Source organism: Thermobia domestica, chromosome 10, assembly GCF_964235325.1.
Source record: "Thermobia domestica chromosome 10, izTheDome1.hap1.1, whole genome shotgun sequence".
Taxonomy (NCBI): Eukaryota; Metazoa; Arthropoda; class Insecta; order Zygentoma; family Lepismatidae; genus Thermobia; species Thermobia domestica.
The window spans coordinates 39,264,194-39,290,188 of NC_137463.1; the positions used below are offsets into that span (position 1 = coordinate 39,264,194).

The window sequence follows — 25,995 nt, forward strand, 5'->3', positions numbered from 1 at the left end:
ATATGAAGTCGTCCACATATCTCAAAAGCTGTGTAATAAGGAGATGGCTAATTGAAAACTCATTGCAAAGACATAGCACGTAAGGTAAATATGGACAGAAAGTTGTTTAAGAGTAAAATCAATAATAATGATAAAGTATATGCATCTTCTACGAATTACCCAGGTTGCCCCATGCGGAGGTTACGTGCAGCTAATATCTCACACCTGGATATGGAATCTGCAGACTCGATTTAGCACGCAAAGTAACCTAATTACGTAATACAGTCTGGTTCTTATAGTAAATCGGATACGCCCTCTGCCTCTACAACTGACATATAATTAATTATTATTATTATGACTTACTTGTAGCCTATTGTATCAGGTTCTATATTTTACAAGTGCTATATTTTTACTTATAAGCTGTTCTCAGCACTGAAAATAAAGTTATTATTATTATTATTATTATTATTATTATTATTATTATGATTTGCACAAGAATTATAAGATCATTTTCGAAATTGATGGCCTCGAAATACTCGTTATTGAGATCACCCTGTTTGTGATTGGTATTACTGTACAAAATTTGATATCTTATCACTTCATCCATTTATCATTATTTATTTATTTGTTTATTTATTTTAGTTTTCTATTATCTTTCCTGCAAAACATTTCCGTGATCCTCATCTCTCTCTAAGCTAACATCTAAGAATTTCTTAAATGTGGCTGAAAATGGCTTGGTCATATTCTGAGCTAATCTGGGAACTTAAGTTCTAGTGCCAAAATATTACACCCACAGATCTTCATTCAAATTTGAGGTAGGTGAATACTTTTGATTTGTACTGTATATACAATCTCTCATACTTATGAAAGAAAAAACTCCTGGTGTGACTTGAACCCACTCGGTACATACATATAAAAAAATTATCTTGCTAACTTACCCTGAGATGTTTCATTTCCTTGGCCAACTCGATGACCTCTCTCGTTCCTCGAGTGTTGAAGAGCACCGCTCTCTTCAGAGGTTCATCGAACTTGATGGTAGCAGCAGCGTGGAAGATGATATCCACATTATCAATCAGAATTTGACGATCGGTTTTGCTAATCCCTAGTCCCAGCTCACTCACATCACCAGGGATGGCAACCACTTTCTTAAATACAGAAGGATTTGTCTCACGGATCGTGTCAAACAGCTGTAGTAAGAAAAAAATACATAGTACAATTATTAATATTGTTATACTGTGGTGGTAAAATTCATAAATAACAAATTCAGAATTTCAGACGCTATCGTCTTAATAAAATCAGTTTAAAAAAAAAAATTAATAGTGATTTAACAGCTATGAAATAGCTTCCTTTTTGACAGTATTTCTTTGTAATTTCACTACGGAACACTTTAAATTCTAATTATTATTGACTCATCTAATTGAGCTCCGCCAACACTCAACATGTGTGATAGAAAATTGGTACCTTTCGATTCAGAAGTAAGAATCAAAAAAAAAAAAAAAATGTACGCCTTCAACAATGTAACAATTACAATGAACTTTCTAAATCAAAAAAGAAAAAAAATCAAGACACATACACATCTGATTACAATGCTGAAACCAGGAACATCTTCTTTTACATTGAGAAAGGTACTGGTTGTAGAAAATGAATGGAGAAAACACATATATGACATAACAATAATTACGGTCATTATTTCAGACAAAGAATTTGTTCCACGATCACTCCAAGCAGGAATTATGAGAACTGGGTCGGTGTACTAAATGCTCAAGTGAAAATTATCCCGTTGCCTTCAACAAACATGAAAACAAGGAAATTTCAACAGACATGCAAATCGGACAAAGAGAATAGGACAAAAGTAATTTACCACAGTTCAATTGAACAATCCGAAGGAAGAACTGCAATTTATTATTATTATTATTATTATTATTATTATTATTATTATTATTATTATTATTATTATTATTATTATTATTATTATTATTATTATTATTATTATTATGAGTAGTAGTAGTAGTACTAGTAGTAGAAATAAAATATGGAATATTTTAGTTTTACGTCCCACGATTATGCCGGCTAGGCTAAAGGATATGGTGATGATGAGAAATGAATGAAAATGGTGAAATGAAGAAAATGGGAGGAAACGGGAGAACCCCGAGGAAACCCACGCACACGGTGTGTGCCCACGAGAAGGTTCACTTGGAGCGAACTAGTGACCCCATGCACCAGAGGTGAATGCTCTACCACTGAGCCACCACGGCCCCTAGTAGTAGTAGTAGTAGTAGTAGTAGTAGTAGTAGTAGTAGTAGTAGTAGTAGTAGTAGTGTGGATATTTATTTATGTTCTTTGTCAAAAGTGGCATTATATAAGACAAGACACACAATTTACAGTGTAATCTGAGCAACTGTACACAGTAAAAATTGTCTCTGTTAATATAACACCATTTTAACACAGGCAAACAGTACCAGGATCACAATAGGTGGTGCAGTTAACACCTGCCCAGTCTGACCGGTTTAATACAAAGCCGATCGATGTGTGACGTGGCAACATGGTAAGTGTACGCGTCTTTGGTGCGAGAGACCCCGGGTTCCATTCCCGGTGGTAGCCTATGTGATTTGGATCCTATGTTAAGCTGTACTGGAGGTCCACGTCTTGTATAGCTTCGCTGCTGAAAGGGACACTCAACTCTAATTAACTAACCACCAAAGCTGGTGTTAAATTAGACTACGATCTTACTGTTTTATTTTAAAATAACACTGCAATGATGTTAGCTATACAAACGAAGAAATGTGGAAATGGGAAAAATCATGGTGTCATTTTAATAATAACCTATTTTGTTATTAACACCCAAGCTAGCATACTGAAGGCCGACCGTTGAGGTACTAAAATTGATGACTGTATTATTTACCAGTGAACTCTCCAATCTTTTGTACCCAAAGAACAAAATTTTACCATCACAGATGCTTCAAAATTACTGTATCAGACGGTTATATCAATTGATATAAAGAAACGAAATCAATGTCAATCAATATACAAAAATAGTCTCAGCGTACATTCTTTTCTTTCTTAGATAGCTAAGTTGTAGCTAACACTCTCTACGAGGGCTGCATTCTCTACTAGGAGAAAGAGTCGTGAGGAAATCCAGGAGCAGAAAGAATTTTCGTTGGGCGAAGAGACATTAATACTCTTCTTAAATACCAAAATGTTATACACATCACCTTGCAGGGATATAATTTATATCTAAATCTGAAATTGAAAGTTTACATTAGTTTTTATTTTTAGCTATGAGCGTAGCTTTGCGCTGCATACTTGAGATTTAAGTTGAACGAAGTAACGAATAATGTATTATATTTGATATAAACATCCACGGAAATAGTTTACATTGACAGAAGTAGTATCATCTATTTCCATACTTTCTACTAGATGCGCCTCCAGAATATTTTGTTGGGGGGGGTTTAAATGCTGGTTGGCGTCAGGAAGTGTCACTTTAAAAAAAAATAATGCCAGAACTATTAAGGGAACAAATGAGTATTGTAAAGCGGAAATGCCGATCCCATACAAACATGGGAAAAGGCGGATACAAAGAAGATGAAAAAGATGTAGTTTCAATATTTTACTAACCAAATTTACGTTAAATAACGCTAATATTACAAAATTTATAACAATCCTAATTCGTATCGGAGAAGGAAAGACATGTTTAGCTAGACTTGAAATCAGCAAAATCACATAATTAATTGAATCAGTCGTTTTGAGAAAGTCATGAGTCAGAAAAGTAAAGTTAAGAACATCGAAAAAAAAAACTGTTTAATTTTTGAAAATTCTGGTAGATATGAAATGATGCACCTCTGTTTGAGAAAGTAGAGTTAAATTGTCAGTGTACGAAATGAACAAGTTATTGTGAGCAAATAGAAAATAAATAAATATTGGTATTAGAAAATAAATAAATAAATAAATAAATACAAAATAAATAAATAAACAAGTTGGACTAAAGCAAAATCATTATTTTCTGATTCATGACCTTTTCAAAACTATTGATTCAATCAAAATTCCAGTACTTTTCAAACTAAACCCAAAAGTAATTTCCCATTTATATCCTTAAATGAGAGATCACTAAAAGAATTAATTAAATTTAATTATAAATGTATTCATGGTAAGAACCAATGAGCTAGGAACTACAAGATGATGAATATATAATTAACACAATTAAGATTTCTTTTTTTTTTAAGCTTCCAAGATGACAAATAGCAGTCAATGTGCTGACCATACATCTTGCCCAGTTAAAAGTGATCTAACAACCAATCCCAGATTCTTCGTAGTCTGTGGCGCCATAAAATTTAGTCTGACCAACTTAAACTACTAGGAATATCCACCCTCCACAGAAAGAAAATGTTTACAAAACAAAACAAAAAAAAACTTGTAAGTAATTGTAACTGTTTGCATTAAGAAAGATATAGGAACATTAAAATTATTAAAGAGATCGGAGAAATGCGGAAATCAGAAAAGCCACTAGTCATATTCGCTATATGACGTTATAAAAGTGTTAAAATTACATACTATGTACTCACTCGTATGCAGGTGAAACGCACGATTTGCATGGGCAAAAAAACGTACTTATTACATAATTGGCGAACCAAGCCTCAAGTTTAAGGAAATGTTTCAAGCGCTTAAATAGCCTATCAGTAAATCTTAACAAATTACCTAGATACTTTTGAGTTTTGTTTTAAATTTCAGTAAATACTAGAAAATTAATGACGCCAGAAGCATCCTTCTGTTGATTATATAACGTAAAAAATATTAGCAAAATCATATAGAAAAATGCGCTAAAACGTTTTTTTTTTTAAAGTGAAGAATTGTTCCTCATCCGTAGAAAGGAAAATTCTTTCAATTAAATATATTAAATATACACCGATCTTACGAATTAAATAGTGTAAGACGTCCATAAATGAATTAATTTTATTTAACTAAACGCATCCAATTTATTTTTTTTAATGTGAGACTCGATAAAAGAATTAATTGAATTTAATTAAATGCATCCAAGTTAAGAATCAAATGTTGTAGGACAAGCATAAAATAACTATATTAATGTAAATAAATGCATACAAATGATAAATTAAAATTGTGGAACACTCATAAAAGAATTAATTACATTCAACATTCAACATTTAATCCTATTCAAACATTATAAAAATGTGAGATCCCTAAAAGAAGTAATCTAATTTAACGACACGCATCCAAGTTAAGAATCAAACATTGTGAGACATGCGTAAGGAAATTACATTAATCCAAATAAATCCATCCAAATGAAGAATAGAAATTGTGGAACGCACATAAAAGAATTAATTTCATTCGATTAAATACATTCAACTTAAGAATGAAAAAAATTAAGGATGCCAACAAAGTAATTAAATTTCATTCAATTAAGTGTATCCAATCTAAAAAAATAAAAAGGTGAGTCTTTTTAATTAATTACGTTAATTTAATGCATTCAACTTAGGAATCAAAAATTGTGGGACTTGCTAAAAGTAATTACATTAACGCTTCGCGGCACGGTGTTTCTAAAACGTTATGTGAAAGGTGGTGTAATATAAGTATAACCTTGCTTCAAAGAGTTAATGCAATTAAATATATTTAAGTTAAGAATCAAAATTTGTTGGATGCTCATAAAAGAATTAATCCATTCAATTAAATTCTTCCAACTTAATCCGTTCAATTAAATGCGTTCACCTCCGGTTCATGGCATCCCTGGTTCGATCCCAGTTCGCGCAAAGTGAGCTTTGTGATGGACGAAAACAGTGTGCGTGGGTTTTCTCAGGGTTCTCCTGTTTCCTCCCATTTTCTTCATTACACCATTTCTTTCATTTCTCATCATCACCGTCTCCTTGAGCCTAACCGGCATAATCTTGGGACGTAAAACTTAAAGATCTTATTTTCTTCCATCTTAATTGTCAAAAATCCAGTGGTGCGTATAAAATAATAAAATTTACTTTAATTATCTAATTTAATTTTTTTAAAAAGAATGTACTCCTAAAAGAATTAATTTAATTTAATAAATGTCCGAGTTAAGAATTAAAAAAAATGAGGGCCGTCCATAAAGGAATTAATTTAATTAAACGAAATACAACTAACTTAAAAAACAAAAAATAATGAACTTAATTGAAGTTTAATTAATGAAATTTAAGAAAAGTGTAAAAGGGTCTTACATTCTTCTGCTAGTGTTAGTAGTTTTTAATGTTATGTCACATAATCTTTTTTTTTTTTAAAAAAAAATAGGAAAAAAATTATTCTTCCTAAAGGAAATGATGATGATGTCTAAATTTGCTATGCCGACATGTTATTATTTGCGTTGCAAAAGAAGAAGCAAAAACACTTTTCCTTCCTGTTATTAGTTTCTCTGCTTTGAATGGCGCCAGTGACCTTGGCATACAGTAAAACTGAGAGAAAGAGAGGATTAGGAAAGCGAAAAAAGAGAACCGGACATGGTAACTTCCCTAACTCTGCCTGGAGCTGGGCAGAGCGAAGCCTTGTCTGGATGAACGAAAGTGATGATGGTCAAGGTTGCCTGCCAATACCAGGTCAGGAAAGAAGGAAGAAAAATTTTAAAAAGAAAAAGAAAAAGTTGTTTCTTCCGAGTTTCACTTTCTTCCTAACTGGACCAAACCAACAACTTGAAATGCCGTTATACCCTGGCCTACTAATATTGAACTTGAAATCTCAAAAGCTAATATCCGAATACATTATGCATAACTTGTTGGGTCTTCTTTTTCTTTAGACTGAAATGATATTGTCTGAATTGTTTTAAATATTCAGTTGTTACTTTAAAAAATAAAAATAACATATCTTAATATCTTTTGATAGAACACGAAAAGTTCTAGAAGTATCATAGATTCAGTTACCTTGTGCTGTATATGGTTACCAAATTAGACATTGGCATTGACTATATAATGTCATTGAAAATCGAAGTGCTGAGCGTACGCAATGGATTTGAGTTGAGTTGAGTTGATTTTGACGTCCCGTTCAGCAGCGAGGCTATATGAGACGTGGACCTACTGATTAAAGTGGAATCCGGACCACATGAGTTCCCGCCGGGATTCGAACCCGGGTCTCCCACGCCAAAGGCGCGTATGCTAACTGCTTAGCCACGAAGGAGCTCACACAGTGGATTTGAATTTGCGTCTGAAATAATCCGATAACAATGGAGTTGAGAATCAATGCGCTGTCCTTGCACAAACAATTTGAACTTGGGTCTGGAATAATTCGATAAAAGTGGGTTTGAAAATCGATGTGCTGACTACATCCTAAAGATTTGAGCTTGGATCTGAAATAATCGGAAAACAATGCAGTTGAGAATCAATGTGCTAACCGTGCAGTACGAATTTGAAGTTGGGTCTAGAATAATTCGATAACAGTGGTTTTGGAAGTCAATGTGCTGACCATGCACCAACATTTGAACTTGGGTCTGGAATAATTCAATAACAATGGTGTTGCGAATCGATGTGCTGACGATGCACCAACGATTTGAACTTGGGTCTGGAATAATTCGATAACAATGGTGTTGGAAATCGATGTGCTGATCATACACCAACTATTTGAACTTTTATCTGGAACAATCCGCTAATGATTGAGTAGAGAATCAATGTGCTGACCATGCACCAACGATTTGAACCTGGGTCTGGAATAATTCGATAACAATGGGCTTGAAAATCGTGTGCTGACTACATCCCAACGATTTGAGCTTGAATCTGGAATAATCAGAAAACAATGGAGATGAGAATCAATGTGCTGACCATGCACCGACGATTTGAACCTGGGTCTCGCATAATACAAAAATAATATCGTTAAGGAATTGACATGCTGAACATCTTCCGTTTCCATGGACGGATAAGTGTGGAGAGGGAATCCCATAGTTCAGGTGTTGAATATGTATGAAAAAAAAAAGTTTCTCTTCATATATTACCGTTCCGACTCTATATGAACCAAATATGGAAACCAGAAGTGATTGATCTCTAACGCTCTCTGTTTTCATAGACGAATAAAGGTCGAGAAGAAATAATTTACTTTTAGGATGCTAAATGCATATCACAAAACTATTTCTCACTATCTCTTTATAATTTTGCTCAATAGAAATTCAATATTGGTACCAGAAACATCTGTTTTAATATAGGGTGTTCCATGAAGAATGAAACTTTTGGGGAAAAAAACGCCATTTCTGTTTTAATGAGTTGGCAACACTGAACGATATACGAAAATAATTTACATATTTTCGGAGTGTATGCTACATGTCATCATGCATGAAATATGATATGATTATGTGTGATGGCGATGTTTTCCGCAGAACAACTAAAACGAGAAAGCTCCGAGGGTTTAAGAGTCTTCATCCCGGCGAAATTAAAATACCGCTAATTTTACAGTAATTATGTGATATCTTCAAATGGATAAAAGATAATCGAATTGTGGAACAAGAGCGCCCTAGACAATATTATTTTACATGAGATACCGTTATCACGACTCACTTATCTGCTTTCGATTTCAAGCCATTTTGAAAATGGCATTTATTTTCGCGTTTCTAAACAGCTGAAAGCGGAAAGCCACTAAGTGACTTGTGATAACGGTACCGCACGTAAAATAATATTGTCTACGGCGCTCTTGTTCCATATTTCAATTATCTTTTATCTCTTTGAAGATATCACATAATTACTGTAAAATTAGCGGTATTTTAATTTCGCCGGGATGAAGACTCTTAATGTCCATAACCGAATCAGTTGTCTCAAATTTAGCAATCAGTCTCAACATAGTCGACTTATTCGGTGCATTACGTTGACCAAACATTCCATGGGGTTTGCGAAGTCTTGGTAATACAATGTTCACCACATTTGTAATATGTTTTCACCATGACAACACACTGTTCCGAAATGAAGTGCTCCAGTCCTACTCGTACAGAAAACAGATGACGATCATGAGTTATTCGGTGATCCGTAACTATTAACCACAAAAACAACAGATGAAAATCGTGTAACATTCAGTGCTGCTAATATACTAGAGCAGAAATAGCGGGCATTTCAAATATGACGTTCTTTATTGGACACCATTTAGATTGATAAAAGTGAAGGCGGAATCTGTTTCAGAGATAGTTAATCTACAGAAAGAAAATTATTATTATTATTATTATTGTTTAGTACCGTTTTTGCTCTATAGGAATCCAATATTCAAAACCAGCAGTAGAACATTTCTACCATTTTCGGTTTCAATTGAGGGATAAAGATAGAGATGGAAACTATTATTGGAACTCTGAATTAATACTACGTGGGTTACTCGGAAAGTAATGCCTCCAATCCCACTACTTGGCCAATAGTACTGCAAACATTCCGAACTGTTTATCATTAATGCACTGATGTTTAAGCTATAGAATGTCATTTGTTTCACCTTTCTATCTCTCCTCGTTCTAGAGTAATGGAGCAATTCATGCCACCCAGTGGTTGGAACAGCGGGTTGTCATTGAATTTCTGACTGCAGAAAGTTGTGAGCCCAGGATCATTCATCGCCGGCAATGAGTCCTGGATACACCATAACGACCCGGAAACGAAGCGACAGTCGATGGACTACCACCACACGTCCTCTCCTCCGCCAAAAAAATCAAAGTTGTCCCATCTGCTGGCAAAGTGTTGTTGACATTCTGCCTCATCCTGCCTATAATCCGGATCTTGCGCCCTGCGACTTTTGGCTTTTCTCCAAACTTAAGGATCACCTTAAGAGCCAACGCTACAATTGTGACGTGGACGTAGAAATAGCAGTTCGACAATGGTTTCGCCAGCAGCCACCCCAATTCTTCGCCGACGGCATGAAATACCTTGTTTCGCGTTCACGCAAATGGATTGCCCGTAATGGGGACTATGTCTTAAAAAAAATGATGTCACCATTTGTAACTAACATTGCAACCTTTCCACTGATACTTGTATCGGAGCTGTCAAACACAAATAAAGGTATCACCTTGGAGGCATTACTTTCTGAATCACCCTCGTAAGAAACAATTTTTCGTTATCTGTCACTGTTTATTCTACAATACCTATGAATAAGCTGGCTGATGGTTAGCTTCATAAGCCGTTCTATACTACACATAGCATACTTTGAAACTGTTAAAAGAGAAAACAGAACTATTGGTGGCATAAACGCTTTTTTTATGGTAGAAACACCTCTATAAGGAAAAGTTTATTTTCCTTTGTTTTAAAGTTGTTTGTAAATAATAGTTTTTCACATAATGACTAATCAGATAAATAAAGAAATTCAGCTGAGCTCCCAACAGTCGTAAACATTTCCTAACAATATTTCAGTGTTTCAATATGAATAATCTTTGTGTCCTATTATTTAAAACCAAAGCGACAGAAGATGTTATCTAAAATAATATTCTTCACTTTCGCAAAAAATAGAATAATAAAACAAAGCAGGAAAGAAATACATTAGAAGCGAATTTAAATTCGTAAAAAAAAAATTCACGTGAGACTAGTACGTATCTAGGTTTAACATAGGAAAAACCATTGCAACGAATGCTCTCTGTATGATGAATTGTGTTGTTATATACTGCGTACTTTGTGAAAGCTTCAGAGATGAAAGATAACATACACAAGCTTAAACTGTGACACTAGCATTACTTTACTTTTGTACAGGATTTCCGTGTTAATGTGGTGAAACAGTTCCACACACAATACGCGCGTGTCCATTAATTCGCGTGGAAATTTCGCTTTTTCTTCAAAGAGTTTGCGGAATTGGATACTGTCTTTTTGACCAAGTCACCATAGGTTTCTCATTTGAACTTCAACAATACTAAATGTTATCATGGTGGTCTAACCTTTCTTTCTTGTAATTGTCCATGCTTACTGGACTTTTAAAAAAGATTGCTGCTCTCGATAAGAAATGTTAAGAACTACCTTCCGTTTAAAGCGTGCGAATTAATTTAAAATTATTGTCTGTGAGAATTTTACCTTGGGAGACAGACAAGTATATATTTTTCTGAAATAAGCAAGATGTGATATTACAAAAAGTGACGATTAACACTCATTAGCTTAAACCAGTGGTTCTCAACCTAATTCCTATCGCGACCCCCATTTATCACATCCTCTTGGCAGCAATCCCTTTAAAATTTCTGGTTTATAATAAACATGTGCGGGATTTTTAATATACCTATTCCGGAAATCTCACGATATCCATCTATTCCTATAATAGTAGAATCAATTTATTGTATATAGTGGGTACAGTAACTTCCTTAAAAGCGAATGGATTAAAGCCAAATTTGGTCAATTAATTCATATTACAATTATCGAATCCCATCCGTCATACTGCTTCAAAATGGAGGCCGTTTGAAAATTTTAAAATTTCATAACTCCCTTGATTTTGAGTCAAATGATAAAAAAAGGTAGTGATTTCTAATTTTGGTTAAAAAAAAACTTGGACAGTTGTTAAAAAAAGTTAATAAGTGTTTTAAATGACTTGATAATGTGCGTCACAAAAGTTGAACAGGACATTGCCGCACTAGTGAAACCACACCATGCTCTGGTATCTCATTAGCTTTCAATTTTAATTGTATTTCAGAATGCAGGTTTTGTTGCATTTGTATTTTTTTGGTATTTCAATATGCAATTCTCATTAGCTTCATATCGTACCTCTTTCATTTACATTGATTTTTAGACAACTCTGCACTTTTTGAAAATGTTTAGTAGACCTATTTTTTGTTGTTCTTAACAGTGTGTAAAAAAATTAAAATATGCCTATTTGAACAAAATTCAAAATAATATTTAAAAAATATTTTCCAGTACTAGATTTTAATTATATTTATCTCTTCCACTTATCTTCGCGAACCTCAGGTTGAGAAACCCAGGCTTAAACATTCACCGTTAGTAATATAAGTCTTATTTTACCTAAATAATGTAATTCAGTGATCTCTAATTGATTGCTCTATGACGTTACAGCTTGCTGCTCCACTTTTTCGTAAACTGCATGGTGTGGGGAAGGAGCAGAAAGGAAACCTAATATTGAATTAAAACAGTGGTGACATACAAGGAAGAATATTGATAGCATAATCGATAGTTTTATAGGTATTCTCATGAATCTAAAACAACATGTACACTGCTAATATTGTCTCGAGTCATTCCCTACCCTCCTATGCTCAACCCCTCTCTAACTGCGATTTCTCTTATTGTAAAAATACGTTCCTACATCATACATCGGACATCGGACAGTTCAGAATAACTACCATAATAATTCCCTTTATTATTATTATTATTATTATTATTATTATTATTATTATTATTATTATTATTATTATTATTATTATTATTATTATTATTATTATTATTATTATTATTATTTCAGCAATAAATTTCGTTAGCATAATCCCTGCTAACTTTTTCGGACTAATTCTTCAAAGATTTGCTGGCTTCTATTTTCTTTCATCCTATTTTATGTTTTCTTATAACTTGAATTATAAAATATGCTAATATTATGGATCACGAACAGTGTAAGTATGCCCGTAACTGAGAGAATCAAAAAAGTTTGATAAATAACGTGTTTACACCACAGTTGTTAGCACTGAGCATCAGTCATATTTTTTTTCGGTGATCTGAAATGATGCCACACTTTTTTTTTTTTTTTTTAACTCAGGGTATACCCGATCAGAAATTAAACGATCTGCCGCATTCTCCTTTAAGTTAGATATGTATTGGTTTCTAGTGCAATTATTTTCAGGTAACATTCATAACTCTTAAATGAAACAAGACCTAAACGACTAAGTTCTAAAAATATGGGCACAAGCCCTAAATTTTAGGTTGAGGGGGCACGATGGCTCGGTGGTTGAGTGTTTACCTCTTGTACGTGGGATCCCTGGTTCGTTTCCTAGCCAAGTAAGTTTCTGTTAAACAACATTGTGTCCATGTGTTTTCTCGGGATAATCCCACTTTCTCATTTCACCAATTTTTCCATCATCATTCTCATTCATTTGCTTCAATCATCGTCTCCCTTAAGAGTCTTCATCCCGGCGAAATTAAAATACCGCTAATTTTTAGCGTAATTATGTGTTATCTTCAAATAGATAAAAGATAATCGAAATGTGGAACAAGAGCGCCCTAGACAATATTATTTTACATGAGAAACCGTTATCACGACTCACTTATCTGCTTTCGATTTCGAGCCATTTTGAAAATCGGCATTTATGTTCGCGTTTCTAAACAGCTGAAAACGGAAAGCCACTAGGTGACTTGTGATAACGGTACCTAACGCAAAATAATATTGTCTAGGGCGGTCTTGTTCCATATTTCAATTATCCTTTATCTATTTGAAGATATCACATAATTACTGTAAAATTAGCGGTATTTTAATTTCGCCGGGATGAAGACTCTTAACTTAAAGTTCATGATTGTAGAATGTTAAACTGAAATATTTCATTTCATTTCTTCCCTAAATTTTCGGTCTTCTGACCTTTAGGACTTGTGCTGTTTAGGTTTTGTGCTCTTTAGAACCGGTGCCGTTTAGGATGCTTTCTTCTTTAATACTTACTTACTTACATACAGGGCCAGCGCTAGGTAATTTGCCGCCCCATACAATGCCATCATTTGTCCCTCCCCCTTCTCCAGGAAGAACAAAAACCTTAAAAGCCATGATTTTAAGTTTGCTACCGAATCATGAACAACGAAGAGGAGAGAAAGAACACTCGCACTCACGAAAACCTAAACACTACAAATACAGTCTCTTTGTTTCTAATTTTATTCTTTAAATAATAATCTATAATGTTAGTGAAAGATAAAGCCAACACATTTACACTTTTTCATAGAATTCAATATCAAGCTTCAATCTTAATATATCGGTTTACAATTCCAGTACAACTAGCTCTTTTATCTTTATTTCTTGATTTTTCTTCTACATCTGTTAAAAAGTTTGAAATAAAAACTTGCAATGATAAGGAACTTGTTTGTGGTTTTTGACAAAGACAAGACTAGATTTCATATCAAAACTGTGATAACTAACTAAATAGAACAGGTGTTTGCTATTGTTGAAGGATTGAGTTCTTGTATTTGACAACAATCAAGCAATTCAATCTGGTATTTGTTTGACCATTTGCTTTAGCACTATTCATGTGATCTTAAACTATTAATATGATACAAACTAAATACAACTTTCTTACAAGGCTGTCTATAATCTTTATTATAAAATTAAGTTGACATGTTACAGTTTCGGAAGTATATCACTTCCTTCTTCAGACTACTACTGATGTAATATTATTTATGATTTCAGTTGGAGTAGTAGATTGAAGAAGGAAGTGATATACTCCCGAAACTGCAACATTTCTAGTTAATTTATAATAAAGATTATAGACAGCCTTGTAAGAAAGTTGTATTTAGTTTGTGTTTAATATGGACACAAGGCCTTTTTATCATAATATTAATATGATATTAACATTTTTATATTAACATGATTTATGAATGGAGTATTCAAATAGAAGGTCAGATAAGTAAATTTAACTAGCGTCACCATGAAGTATGTTTCTAACAAGAAATATTTCGTTTTAAATAATACAGTTATGACAGACTTTGCAGTACCTCGAAATTTGCTGTCCCGTGCAAATACACGTGTTACACGTATGGTAGAGCCAGCCCTGCCTACGCACGGTGTTTCTTCCAGACATGTCTTTTGGGGGGCAATGCCTCCTCGGAGCTCTGAGAGTGCCCCCCGGAGGAGACCAAAATAATACATCTATAATACATCTATAATAATAAATATAATAGTACCAGCAGTGCCCCCCGAAATACTAACTGTGCCCTTCAGAACATTTTTTTTCTGAAAGAACGACTGTCTACGTACATTTGTGAAGATGCATCATTTCTACATGACAGGGAATGAAATAACGATATTAAGTAAGAAAGAACTAGAACTAGAACCTGTAAGTTTGGTAAAGAACTCAAGTAGAGTTCTTCTTCGCTCCTCTCCCCGTACCTTTTTGTCTGTAGTCCACCCACAAATGAACAATATGATGAACAAAACAATGGGATAAAAAGTGAAAGAAAAATTTAAAATGTGAAGTAGGCCTCGGATGACTGACTTTCACCTCATTCAACCATGTTTGTACCGTAGATACGTATGTATCCAAGTATGTAACGGATAGATGGCAATAAACCCAACAGCTGATTCCATGTTTGTTGCATAAGCGATGAGGTAGACAGACCTTTTTCCTCTGTATCTCTGTCTTCCTTTCATCCGTACGTTTCACAGCTCTCAGCTGAGGGAGTACTTTTTTATCTATTGAGAAAAAGGAAAGGGGGCACCATTTTTATGTAATAGTGCATACGTAACATTTTTTTTTCTTTCTTTAGGAATGAGAAAGGGCGACCGGATTATAATATGCTTTATTAATCTTTCTCGTACTCTCGCATACTTCCTTTTCTTCAATACTCTCTGTAGTAATGTTTTTAAAACAGCGTTATTTTACGCCGCCCGCCTTTCCGCTAGGAAAAGTAGGTCTCAGCGCAATTATCATACATTGTGATGTAAGAATATGGAAGGAAAAGTACTCAATGGGAGTTGTGTTGAGAGAAATGCGTTGAAAAGTGAAATAACAGATTGAAGACAGAGAGAAATATGACCTCCTAGGATTTTTTCAAACCTCTCCCCTTGACCATGAATCGTTGATTATCTTAGTACAGGGATTCTCAACCTGGGTAACGTTAAGACCTGGCAAGAGGAGCGTAAGATAGTGACATTAAATAAACTACATTCGTAACTACAAATATGACGAATGTTGTAAAAAAAAAAAAAAAAAACGATAAATTAAATACCGTACAAGCACGAAATAACTATTGAGCAAGAAATGTGCTTCCATTAAGAGCAAAGCTGGTGAAAGGTAATACTGCACCAAATGGTATGTAGAAATTTTTTCTGAAAAGAAGGATAAGATTGGTGAGTATTATTATTAATGGTGAGTGGTGTGTTTCTGATTAGATCCATCAAATTTTGTACAAGAAGGTGTCTGTGTATCTGTCTGGCATGTGAGTTTCACATAGAAAGGAAACACCTAAATTCATGAAATTTTGTACAAGAAGGTGTCTGTGTATCTGTCTGGCATGTGATTTTCACATAGAAAGAAAACACCTAGATCTACTAAATTTTGTACAAGAACGTGTCTGTGTATCTGTCTGACATGTGATTTTCACATAGAAAGAAAACACCTAAATCCATGAAATTTTGTACAAGAACGTGTCTTTGTATCTGTTTGGCATGTGATTTTCACATAGAAAGGAAACATCTATCTCCATGAAATTTTGTACAAGAACGTGTCTGTGTATCTGTCTGGCATGTGATTTTCACATAGAAAGGAAACACCTAGATCTACTAAATTTTGTACAAGAACGTGTCTGTGTATCTGTCTGACATGTGATTTTCACATAGAAAGAAAACACCTAAATCCATAAAATTTTGTACAAGAACGTGTCTTTGTATCTGTCTGGCATGTGATTTTCACATAGAAAGGAAACACCTAGATCTACTAAATTTTGTACAAGAACGTGTCTGTGTATCTGTCTGACATGTGATTTTCACATAGAAAGAAAACACCTAAATCCATGAAATTTTGTACAAGAACGTGTCTTTGTATCTGTTTGGCATGTGATTTTCGCATAGAAAGGAAACACCTATATCCATGAAATTTTGTACAAGAACGTGTCTGTGTATCTGTCTGGCATGTGATTTTCACATAGAAAGAAAACACCTAAATCCATGAAATTTTGTACAGAACGTGTCTGTGTATCTGTCTGACATGTGATTTTCACATAGAAAGAAAACACCTAAATCCATGAAATTTTGTACAAGAACGTGTCTTTGTATCTGTTTGGCATGTGATTTTCACATAGAAAGGAAACACCTATATCCATGAAATTTTGTACAAGAACGTGTCTGTGTATCTGTCTGGCATGTGATTTTCACATAGAAAGGAAACACCTAGATCTACTAAATTTTGTGCAAGAACGTGTCTGTGTATCTGTCTGCCATGAAATTTTCGAATAGAAAGGAGCCATTTAAAACTACCATTATTATTATTATTATTATTATTATTATTATTATTATTATTATTATTATTATTATTATTATTATTATTATTATTATTATTATTATTATTATTATTATTATTATTTACATAGATACATATTCACCAGATGTAATAGCGTTTGAAGCAGTTTTCTTTCGATTTTCTACTCGAGGAGAAATTGGGGGAGATCACACGTACTGGAGATTAAAAAAAAAAATGGAGTATCTCAGAAATCCTCAAGTTAGACAACACCACCACTCAATCTGTGGAAAGGACGGGCATTTTTGCTGGCTGTAAACAAAAAAAAAAGAAAAGAAAAGATAAAAAGAAAAAGAAAGAAAGAAAGAAAAGAAAAGAAAAGAAAAGAAAAGAAAAGAAAAGAAAAGAAAGAAAGAAAAGAAAGTGATTTTATTTGCTATCGCATCGCGGTAAATGACTGAACCGTTTGAAATGAATTTTTGAATATAATAGTTAACACCTATCTCAAACTGGTTCCTCATTATGAATTAGTCCCAGAAGCGACAGTCCTATTAGCGACAGGAACTGTTATCTGTCCTATGAGCGACCGATTCATTTACATTGAGATGATGGAAGATTATATGATTCCATCTCGTAAAATAGGTTTGCCTCTGGCGTTATTAGCGCCCGAACAACCTTGGTATGAAATATGTACTTTCCAGTGATACTGTTCGTCAAATATATTTTTCCTCTACTGTGAGTGCAAATAAAACTTATTTTAATTTTGAGTTAGATTTCACATAAAACATATCAAATAACTTAACGAGACAACAGGGATATTTCCATGAAAAGTATATTCCTATGTAATTATTCAAAATCCAGTTGTAATATCCCCTTTCTTAAAAAGCTCTGTTTTCTGTACTTAATTTGATTCAAATGTAATTACTCACTAAGCACAGTAATATATTTTATTTTGAAAAACTTAAACGTGTAACAGTTTGCCAACTATCTACTTTTTTTGACTTCCTAAGACTCTATGAATAAAATGAAAAAAAAAATGTCAATGATGAAAGACAGTTTTTGAGATTCCTTACATCTGATTGGCTATTCTCAACCAATCCCACCAATTACAATACAGTTCACTCTAAACAATCCAAAAGGTAAACAAACTCTTTAAACTACCTTTCCTCCTATTGTAAGCTACTAATACGTAAACTAATTGCTTAATTTGCCTTCCTCCCTTGTTTTGACTTATACATAAAAGCTTGTCGTGTAGCAATCTGAAATAATCCCTTATAACTAGACGAACTGTTAAGTCCTGCGAGAGATTTGTAACTTGTGTAATAATTTCTTCGAATACACCGTGTTTTTAGATTTCTTTGATATCCTCAAGTGTTGAACACCTTTTTTCCATAGGCTCCCGATGAGAAGGCAGGAGTCGCCCCCCTGGCTCACAAAAATGTACACGTAATATAGCAAGCCACGTATATTAAATACCAGATATACCAAAAGTGATACAGCAACCATAGAGATCCCCTCTCTAGAAAATTTTCTTCGGGCGCCCCTACCTCTTTCTGATTTCTTTCTTATGCCATAAACATATTCAATCTAAACTTATGCTCCGTATCATTTTAACATGAAATTTTTAATTTATTAGAATCATAGACAAATGCGGAGCTACTCTAAGTATTTAATTAGTTTTTCTCTTGATAGAGTCAATGTATTCCTGGAAATTAATTCAAAAATATAATATTAGGAAAAACGTATAAAGATTGTTAATGTAATGAGAGCATTCTCAGGTATTAAATTCAGGTAGAGCGAAATTTTTCATAGTACATTTTGTTAGGTTCTAAATCACATTAGCATGAAACAAGTTAAAGAAGAGATAACCTTATCTTCTTCCATTATCTTAGTATGAACGAATCGGTGACTCATAGGACAATTAACAGATCGAATCGGTCGCTCATAGGACAGTTAACAGTTCCTGTCGCTAATAGGAGTGTCGCAAGTGGGAATACACCCCTCATTATATCACGTTGATTAAAAGGGAATTCAAAATGTATGCCAAAAATAGAGTATCTCAAGAGTTCCTCAAATTAGGAATTTGGTGTATATAAACTTAAACATTAAAAATAATTGGACACGTGTTCCAGCGTTTTCGAAAATTTCGCTGGAAAACAGGAGAAAAGAGGGTTCATATATATCTTTCAAATGTGTTCCATAAACCTCTTCTTCCTGTGCGGAAGACAACCGCAATAGCTAGTACATAATATCTTTACTAGTTTACATAATATCTTTACTAGTTTGTAATTTTATCCTAGTGCACTATGAAAACCGAGAATGGATATCTAATTGCATCCTTTGGTAGAAGTAGGAGAACAAGATCTGCAGTTCAAAGTGGGATCTGAAACTCTGTACTGTGTTCGATGCTCTTTCATTTAGAATCTAACTCAGGATTTCTGGTACTGAAAGCACCGAAAGCTGTCTACAAGTCCAGCAAATATGGTTTAATTTACTGTCCAGATGAGTGCAGTGGAGTCGCTAGACTTGGTGTCACTCGATATAGTACGTACCAGTCCCACCAACTCCCTTTACCCTTTAACTGAACTTTGTGGTGGACCAACACCGTGTGAGTGGGTTTTCTCGGGGTTCTCCCGTTTCCTCCCACTTTCCTCATTCCACCATTTCATTCATTTCTCATAATCACCGTCTCTTTTAGCCTAACCGGCATAACCGTCGGACGTAAAACTCAAAGATTTCATTTCATTTTCCCTTTACCTTTTAGTGAATCTCCGTACGCGCCTTTGGCGTAGGAGACCCTGGTTCGATTCCCGGCTGGACTGGAGCTCGTATGGTTCGGATTCCACATTAATCAGTACGTTCACGTCTCATATAGCCTCGCTGCTGAAAGGAACGCTAAACTCACACTCAACTTAACTCAATTCAACGTCCTTATCAGACCGCACAAGTTCTGTCAGTAGTTCACATATAGCAAGAAACTGCCTTTTACTTTCTGTATCATCAAGGTCTGCAGGTACGGATTTCATCACAATTATGGCTTTTTGCGGACTCACTTTCAATTCTAATGTGGGAAAAAATCAGGTAAGGTTGACGATTGGCTGTTCCATAGTGCTAAAAGAGCTATAAAATTACAAGAAAACAACAAAACATTACAACCTCAACGATGTTTCTAACATTATTATTTTTTCTTTTTCGGAAAATTTAGGAAAGAAAAAGTAATGAATAAGCTTTTAGGAAAATTTCAACATATCTCGGCAATTCTAAGGACATTTTTTCTTGCACGCTGGACAAACAACCTATTGGATACTACATAAGGGTCATCAAGTCATTTGGAAATCCCACTGTTTTTTTTTTTTTTTTTTCATATTTGCGTGTACCACTCAACATTGAAATTTACATTATAACATAAAACTGACAAATAATCATCTTTTAACTACAGACGACACAGTATACGCAACCGGAAGGTCAAGGTTAAAGGCCATAACTTTTCTTGAAGAGCGCGCGTGGTTTCCCTTCCTTCGGGGAAGTTTCCTTGTTGTGACAATGGAATGAATATCAAAAGGCTTCGAATTTGTAATGTAAATACTTTGGACACATGGCATGATTACCTCTATATTTTCAACTAACTAGGCTTCAAAAGCCAAAGGTTCAATGCCGTAGAAGGAAAACCTTACCATATAATTCTAACTCACTCACTCTTTGGCCTATGGAACCCGGAGGTTCAATTCCGATTTCATAAAAGCTCTTTACCAAATTATGGTCTTAGCCAACTGATCTCATTTCTATTTTGCATTCCTGTTTCTCCGAGATGCATCTTAATATTTTCCTCCCATCTGCGTTCGTTTTCTCGGGGATTCTCCCGCTAGAAGAATAAAACTTCATAAATAATATAACTCATATACGTTTTGTCACTTTCTTAACTGAATTTAATATCCACTCATGAGAAGCGTACATAACAAGATGTCTATCTCTACACACACTTATTTATTATGTATCTATAGCAACAACTCTTTTTTTTTTTCTAATTTTCGATTACAAAAGAATAATCTCTTGATATCTCTATGTATCTTTCTTTTCTTTTCACATAATACTGTTCCACTAATTCGCCTCTGATCGCCTTTTTATAAGCTGGCACAGATTGCCAATACTATATACAACAACATAACAACGTTATCGTTGTACCCCCCCCCCCACACACACACACTTTTCATTCCACAAAGTTCGTTATACTCATTCACTTCTATCAATCATTCAGTTTAGGTTACATGAAATAATGGACGTAAAACTAAACCATTTACGAAATTTCCTTTTTACATCTATCCGTTCTCGGTTAGAATTTCGCTGGGGACATGATTCTTATGTATTGTCTTTATAACAAACATATTTTTATCATCATTCATTTGTTTCCTATTGTCTTATTTTAACGTGGTCCCTCACCTTTGGTGCAAGGAATCTCTGGTTCGATCTCAAGCTGTATGAATTTATGGTGGCAACATCGTATCTATGTGGTTCTCCCGCTTTCCCACATCCTTATTCCTTCCACAAATTCTTCCATAATAATTCACTCTCATAAATCATCTTGTCTCATTTTGCCTGCAGGGCATAATTTTAAAACATAACTCTAAAAAAAAAAAAATTTTCCTTTAGCATAAAGGTAACTATGGAATCATATGTCGTAAAGATTTAAAATAGATAAATGTGAGCTACCTTGTTTAACGTTCGTATTACCAACGGGGGGGGAGGTACTTTGTGGCCACCACAGTATGATTTTTGTAATTACCCTTCTAATCGTTTCTTTAAAATTGTTGTTTAACATGTTTAGCTAAAGCGCATACTTTACAGTGGTGTAAATTAAACGTTAATGTGTCTCATAAATTTGCTATTTTAAGTTGGTGGGCACAAAGTACCCCCTCTCTCCCGTTGGTAGGAGATGTGACTCTCATGGCAGTACAATTAGTAGCTATATCCCGCCTTTTCTGAATTAGGCGGTTAGTTAGTCTTATCCCATGTATACTGTTCACTTCAGTCACTGTAGATTTCTGTGAGGGTTTCTAATTTGTTCCTTTTTCGAGAAAATTTAATCTTAACAGGTGGGTACAAAACGACCCCCCTTGGAAGTCCGTCTTACAAAAAAAAATACATGTGTAATGGAAATATATGACTGAGAAGCCAGACAGAGAGCAGTAACTAGAGGCGGGTGTCCGGGAGCAGACCACCCCCAACATCTTCTCACCTCAGTTGCTTGAAAACGCTCACCTTTGAGTTTAGTTTTTTTTTTCTTCTTGCATTATGTTATACTCGTCATGTAGTTTAAACTAAGCAAGAGAAAAATATATCGCAGTCTTCACGTTTTCGAGATATGCGCATGCCCACAATTATTTGCGCATGTTGCGCAGTTCTGCGCAGGTGCAAACAATTTTGTTTTAAAGCTATCATGTATCTACTATGGCTTGCAAAGTTTGCTTGTTCTCGGTGGAGCCGTTGCCGAGATATCACGACAAATGTCATCTTTAATGAATCGACTGTATCTCAGAAACTACAACTTTTTCGACAAATTCCTACTAGTTACATTAGTTTGGGAAGGTGTCTTATTAGTCTACTAAGTTTCATCAAAATCGGTTGTTGTGGCCCAGACACCTTATGGAAGTATCACAGGCCCTTTCCTTATATTCTATTCTTTACGTGAAATGAAGTTCAGTTAGTTTCAGGTTCTATATTGAGAAGTATGTATGGTCTGAATTGTGTGTATAGAAGCCTTACGTAACATATTAGTAGAATGAGTCCATCAGAAATACAAATTAGTCAATGGTTGTTAGAAGAAACTTATGATAATATTCATGTTGGTTTATCGGAAGATTCACTGTAAAGTCATGTAACAGTGATCATGACAGTGGAAGTGAACTATCTGGAGATGAAGGTGATGTAAATGAAGAACTCGTAGTTCCTCATGGAAAGTAATTAGGAAGAAACCAAACGACTATTTGGAATACTCAGCCACCACGACAACAATCGCCTAGGGGGGGGGGGGGGGCAGATACATAGTCATCCATCCACGTGAAGTAAAGGGAGCTACTGTAAAAAACGCAGTCCCGGTTCTGGATGAATGGAAACCTCTTTTCCCTGATGTTGTGATTGAAGAAATAACGAAACATACAAATGACCATCTACGTAAAATGTGACTGATCTTGCAGACAGGAATCCTGAAGAAATAAGTTGAAAAATAGAGATTTTTCATGATTGCTATCAAATTTAATAAAGCAAAACATAAATACAGTATGATAAATCGAAATAAAAAAGTAAATTAAATTGTCAAGCTTAAAATCTATAGTTATCTTCAGGTGAGCGCCGCGCTCACCCCTCGTCTGATGACGTGACCGAAGTAGGCTCGACCGACGAAGGGTTAATAAATTTGGAAACTATTACTTAAACACATTTGACAATTCGTTTTCGCAATATACACGTACATCCCAGAAATAGCTACAATTCGCAACATGTTTTCCCTCTGAAACACATTCCCTTCTCCAAGAGAGGAAGTAGTGCTGCAAAGGTGTGTGCCGCATCTACTTTCTAACAACTCAAAATATGTTGTGGAAAATAAAACATTTGTTAAGAAAGCACAAAGAGGAGGTGTTATAAATGCGGAAGATGATACACATTTCAAATTAGAGAATGAGTTACACATGTTTTGTAGAGGATTTCGGAAAACTATTCATGTTTTTCTCATATGTTGATAGTTATCGTTAGTAAGTGAAAGTAATGGATGTATTTCCTATGAGATATTTCTGTTTCTTTCTTTTTACAACAACAGAAGGGGCCAATGTGAGCAATGAAGCATTTTTTTCCAAAGAAAGGAAAATTGTTTAAAGGGATTACAATAGCCAAAAAGAATTTGTGAAGTTCACAATGAAAAACAATATTACTTACACTTACGAAATGTATTAAATTTAAGGCTAAACGGACTATGTTGTAGCAACATGACCATCTCTTATTCAAGATTGGTTCGTTAGATCGTAGTTTAGCGTTCCTTTCAGCACCGAGGCTAAATAAGACTTGGACCCAGAGTTTGATGGCCGGATTTGAGTTTGATGACTTTATACATCCAATTGTCCTTTGTCAATGGCAAACTGTCAATTGCTATTTGTGTTAAAAAGTCATTTACACATGACATGTTGTCATGCAGAACGAAAGCACCCTACATACAGAAATGAGCATACTAGTGACATCTTAGAGAGCAGACTTATAAGAAGGGGCTCCATTACGCACATTATAGGAGCCTCCACCACACAAAACATTGTTGCTAAATCTAGGTAATATTTTACTTATTTCTTTCTTATATTTTGGAAATATATATCCAGTTTTTTCCCCTTTAAATGTCCACAGTGAGTACCTAAGCGACAGCTTGTTTACATTGTACGTAAATTCACCACTGTATGATATACTGTAGTTCACTGTATGGAACTGTAATTCAAAATGTAGTCCGAACTACCGTAATGCGTTCAAACTTCAAGGTTCTCTCAACGGTAATCGAATCTAGTACCTCGTGCACCAAAGGCGAATGGCTTAGCCGTTTGCTTATCCTTCCCAAGAAAAATCTAATATATTTGCTTGGAAATATGACAATGAAACCACTTATAACTGAAAAGGCCTCGACCGAAAGTTATTCAGAAATCGGCGTCGCTAGCAAAAAGAGCACTTAATTAAGAATTCCAACTTTCATTCACCCTAATTCCAATATCTTGTCTGAAGTCGTGCCCATTTTGTACCAAGCAATCTACCTCGAGTGAGCGGGGACCTTGGTTCAATCCCCGGCCAAGTAAGTTTGTAGTGGATTACAGTATCTGTGGACTTTCTCGGGCTGCTCCCCTTTCCTCCCACATTCCCATTCTAACAATTATTCCATCATCACTCAGTTGCCTGAATCATCCATCTCCCTTAGACTAAAAGTGCATAACTGTGGGACGTTAAACTGAAAGATTTGTACCAAGCAAATGTGAATTGAGGACAAACGTTTTTCCTTCCTAACTCCTGGATTGATCAACGAATGTGGTATATAGATGAAAGTTGAAATTGTCCAAGTAGTTCATATTGGATGACTTCAGTCAGACGCTGTAGGGAACAGTGACTCAGTGGTAGAGTTCTCATCTCTGGTGTAAGAAGTCCCTATTTTGATAATAGGTTACCTCAACTTGTAGTGGATAACATTGAACGGGGTCTGTAGATTACTTTTAGGTTTCCTATTTCCTCCCACATAACAATTTCACCAAGTCTTTCGTGATTGCTAAGTTTCATTATAAACACGTCTCTTCTAGCCTATAGGGCATAACCGGGTGGGGGCTAAAGGGCATTTCATTTTTTTTTTCAGTAGTACATTAAGGTAACTAAAAATTTAAAATAAATACAGTTAAATCTTTCACGTAGTTATATTTATGTCGAAGCGTAAAATCTAAATAAAATAAAATAAGTACGTTAAACAAATGAGAAAATAATTCTCTTGTGGCCTAAATGATTCTTATTCACAGCTTGAGCATGGGAGATCCAGAATTGATTCCCGGTAGAAACTCGTGTGGTTCTGGTTCGGTGAGTTAATTAGTGAGGCGCTTAATGCCTCTTTCAGCGCTGAAGCTATATGAGACGTGAACCTATAGCTTAACTTGGAATCCGAATCACGTCACACACCACCAGGAATCGAACTAGGGTCTCTCACGAGAAAGGAATATACCCTACCCATATAGAAGTATTTCACGTTAAGCTGCATGTCCATGTCTCATGTAGAATCGGTGCTGTGAAAACATGTTAAACTAAAACAACTCAACAAATGTGAGAACTCAATGTTTGTCTGCCGAGGGCACGGCAGGGGCGGATCCAGGGGGAGGGCGATCGGGGCGATCGTCCCCCCCCCACAAGAGGAAACTTTCTTATTATATATATATAAATAAAACCCATTACAAAGTTTGTAGCCCTTAAAAGTAGCAGTATGACAACCC

At 34.9% G+C, this 25,995-nt stretch overlaps 1 protein-coding gene across 2 annotated transcripts in view; it reads right to left on the reverse strand.

Moving 5' to 3' along the window:
* The window catches only part of LOC145662456 (fatty acyl-CoA reductase 1-like), a 117,019-nt gene that overhangs the window by 35,625 nt on the left and 55,399 nt on the right, over positions 1-25,995 (reverse strand). For both annotated transcript variants that reach the window (XM_081728050.1, XM_081728049.1), the window contains exon 3: positions 918-1,166. In XM_081728050.1, coding sequence (XP_081584176.1) covers positions 918-1,166 — 249 coding nt within the window. The remainder of the gene's footprint in view (positions 1-917; positions 1,167-25,995) is intronic.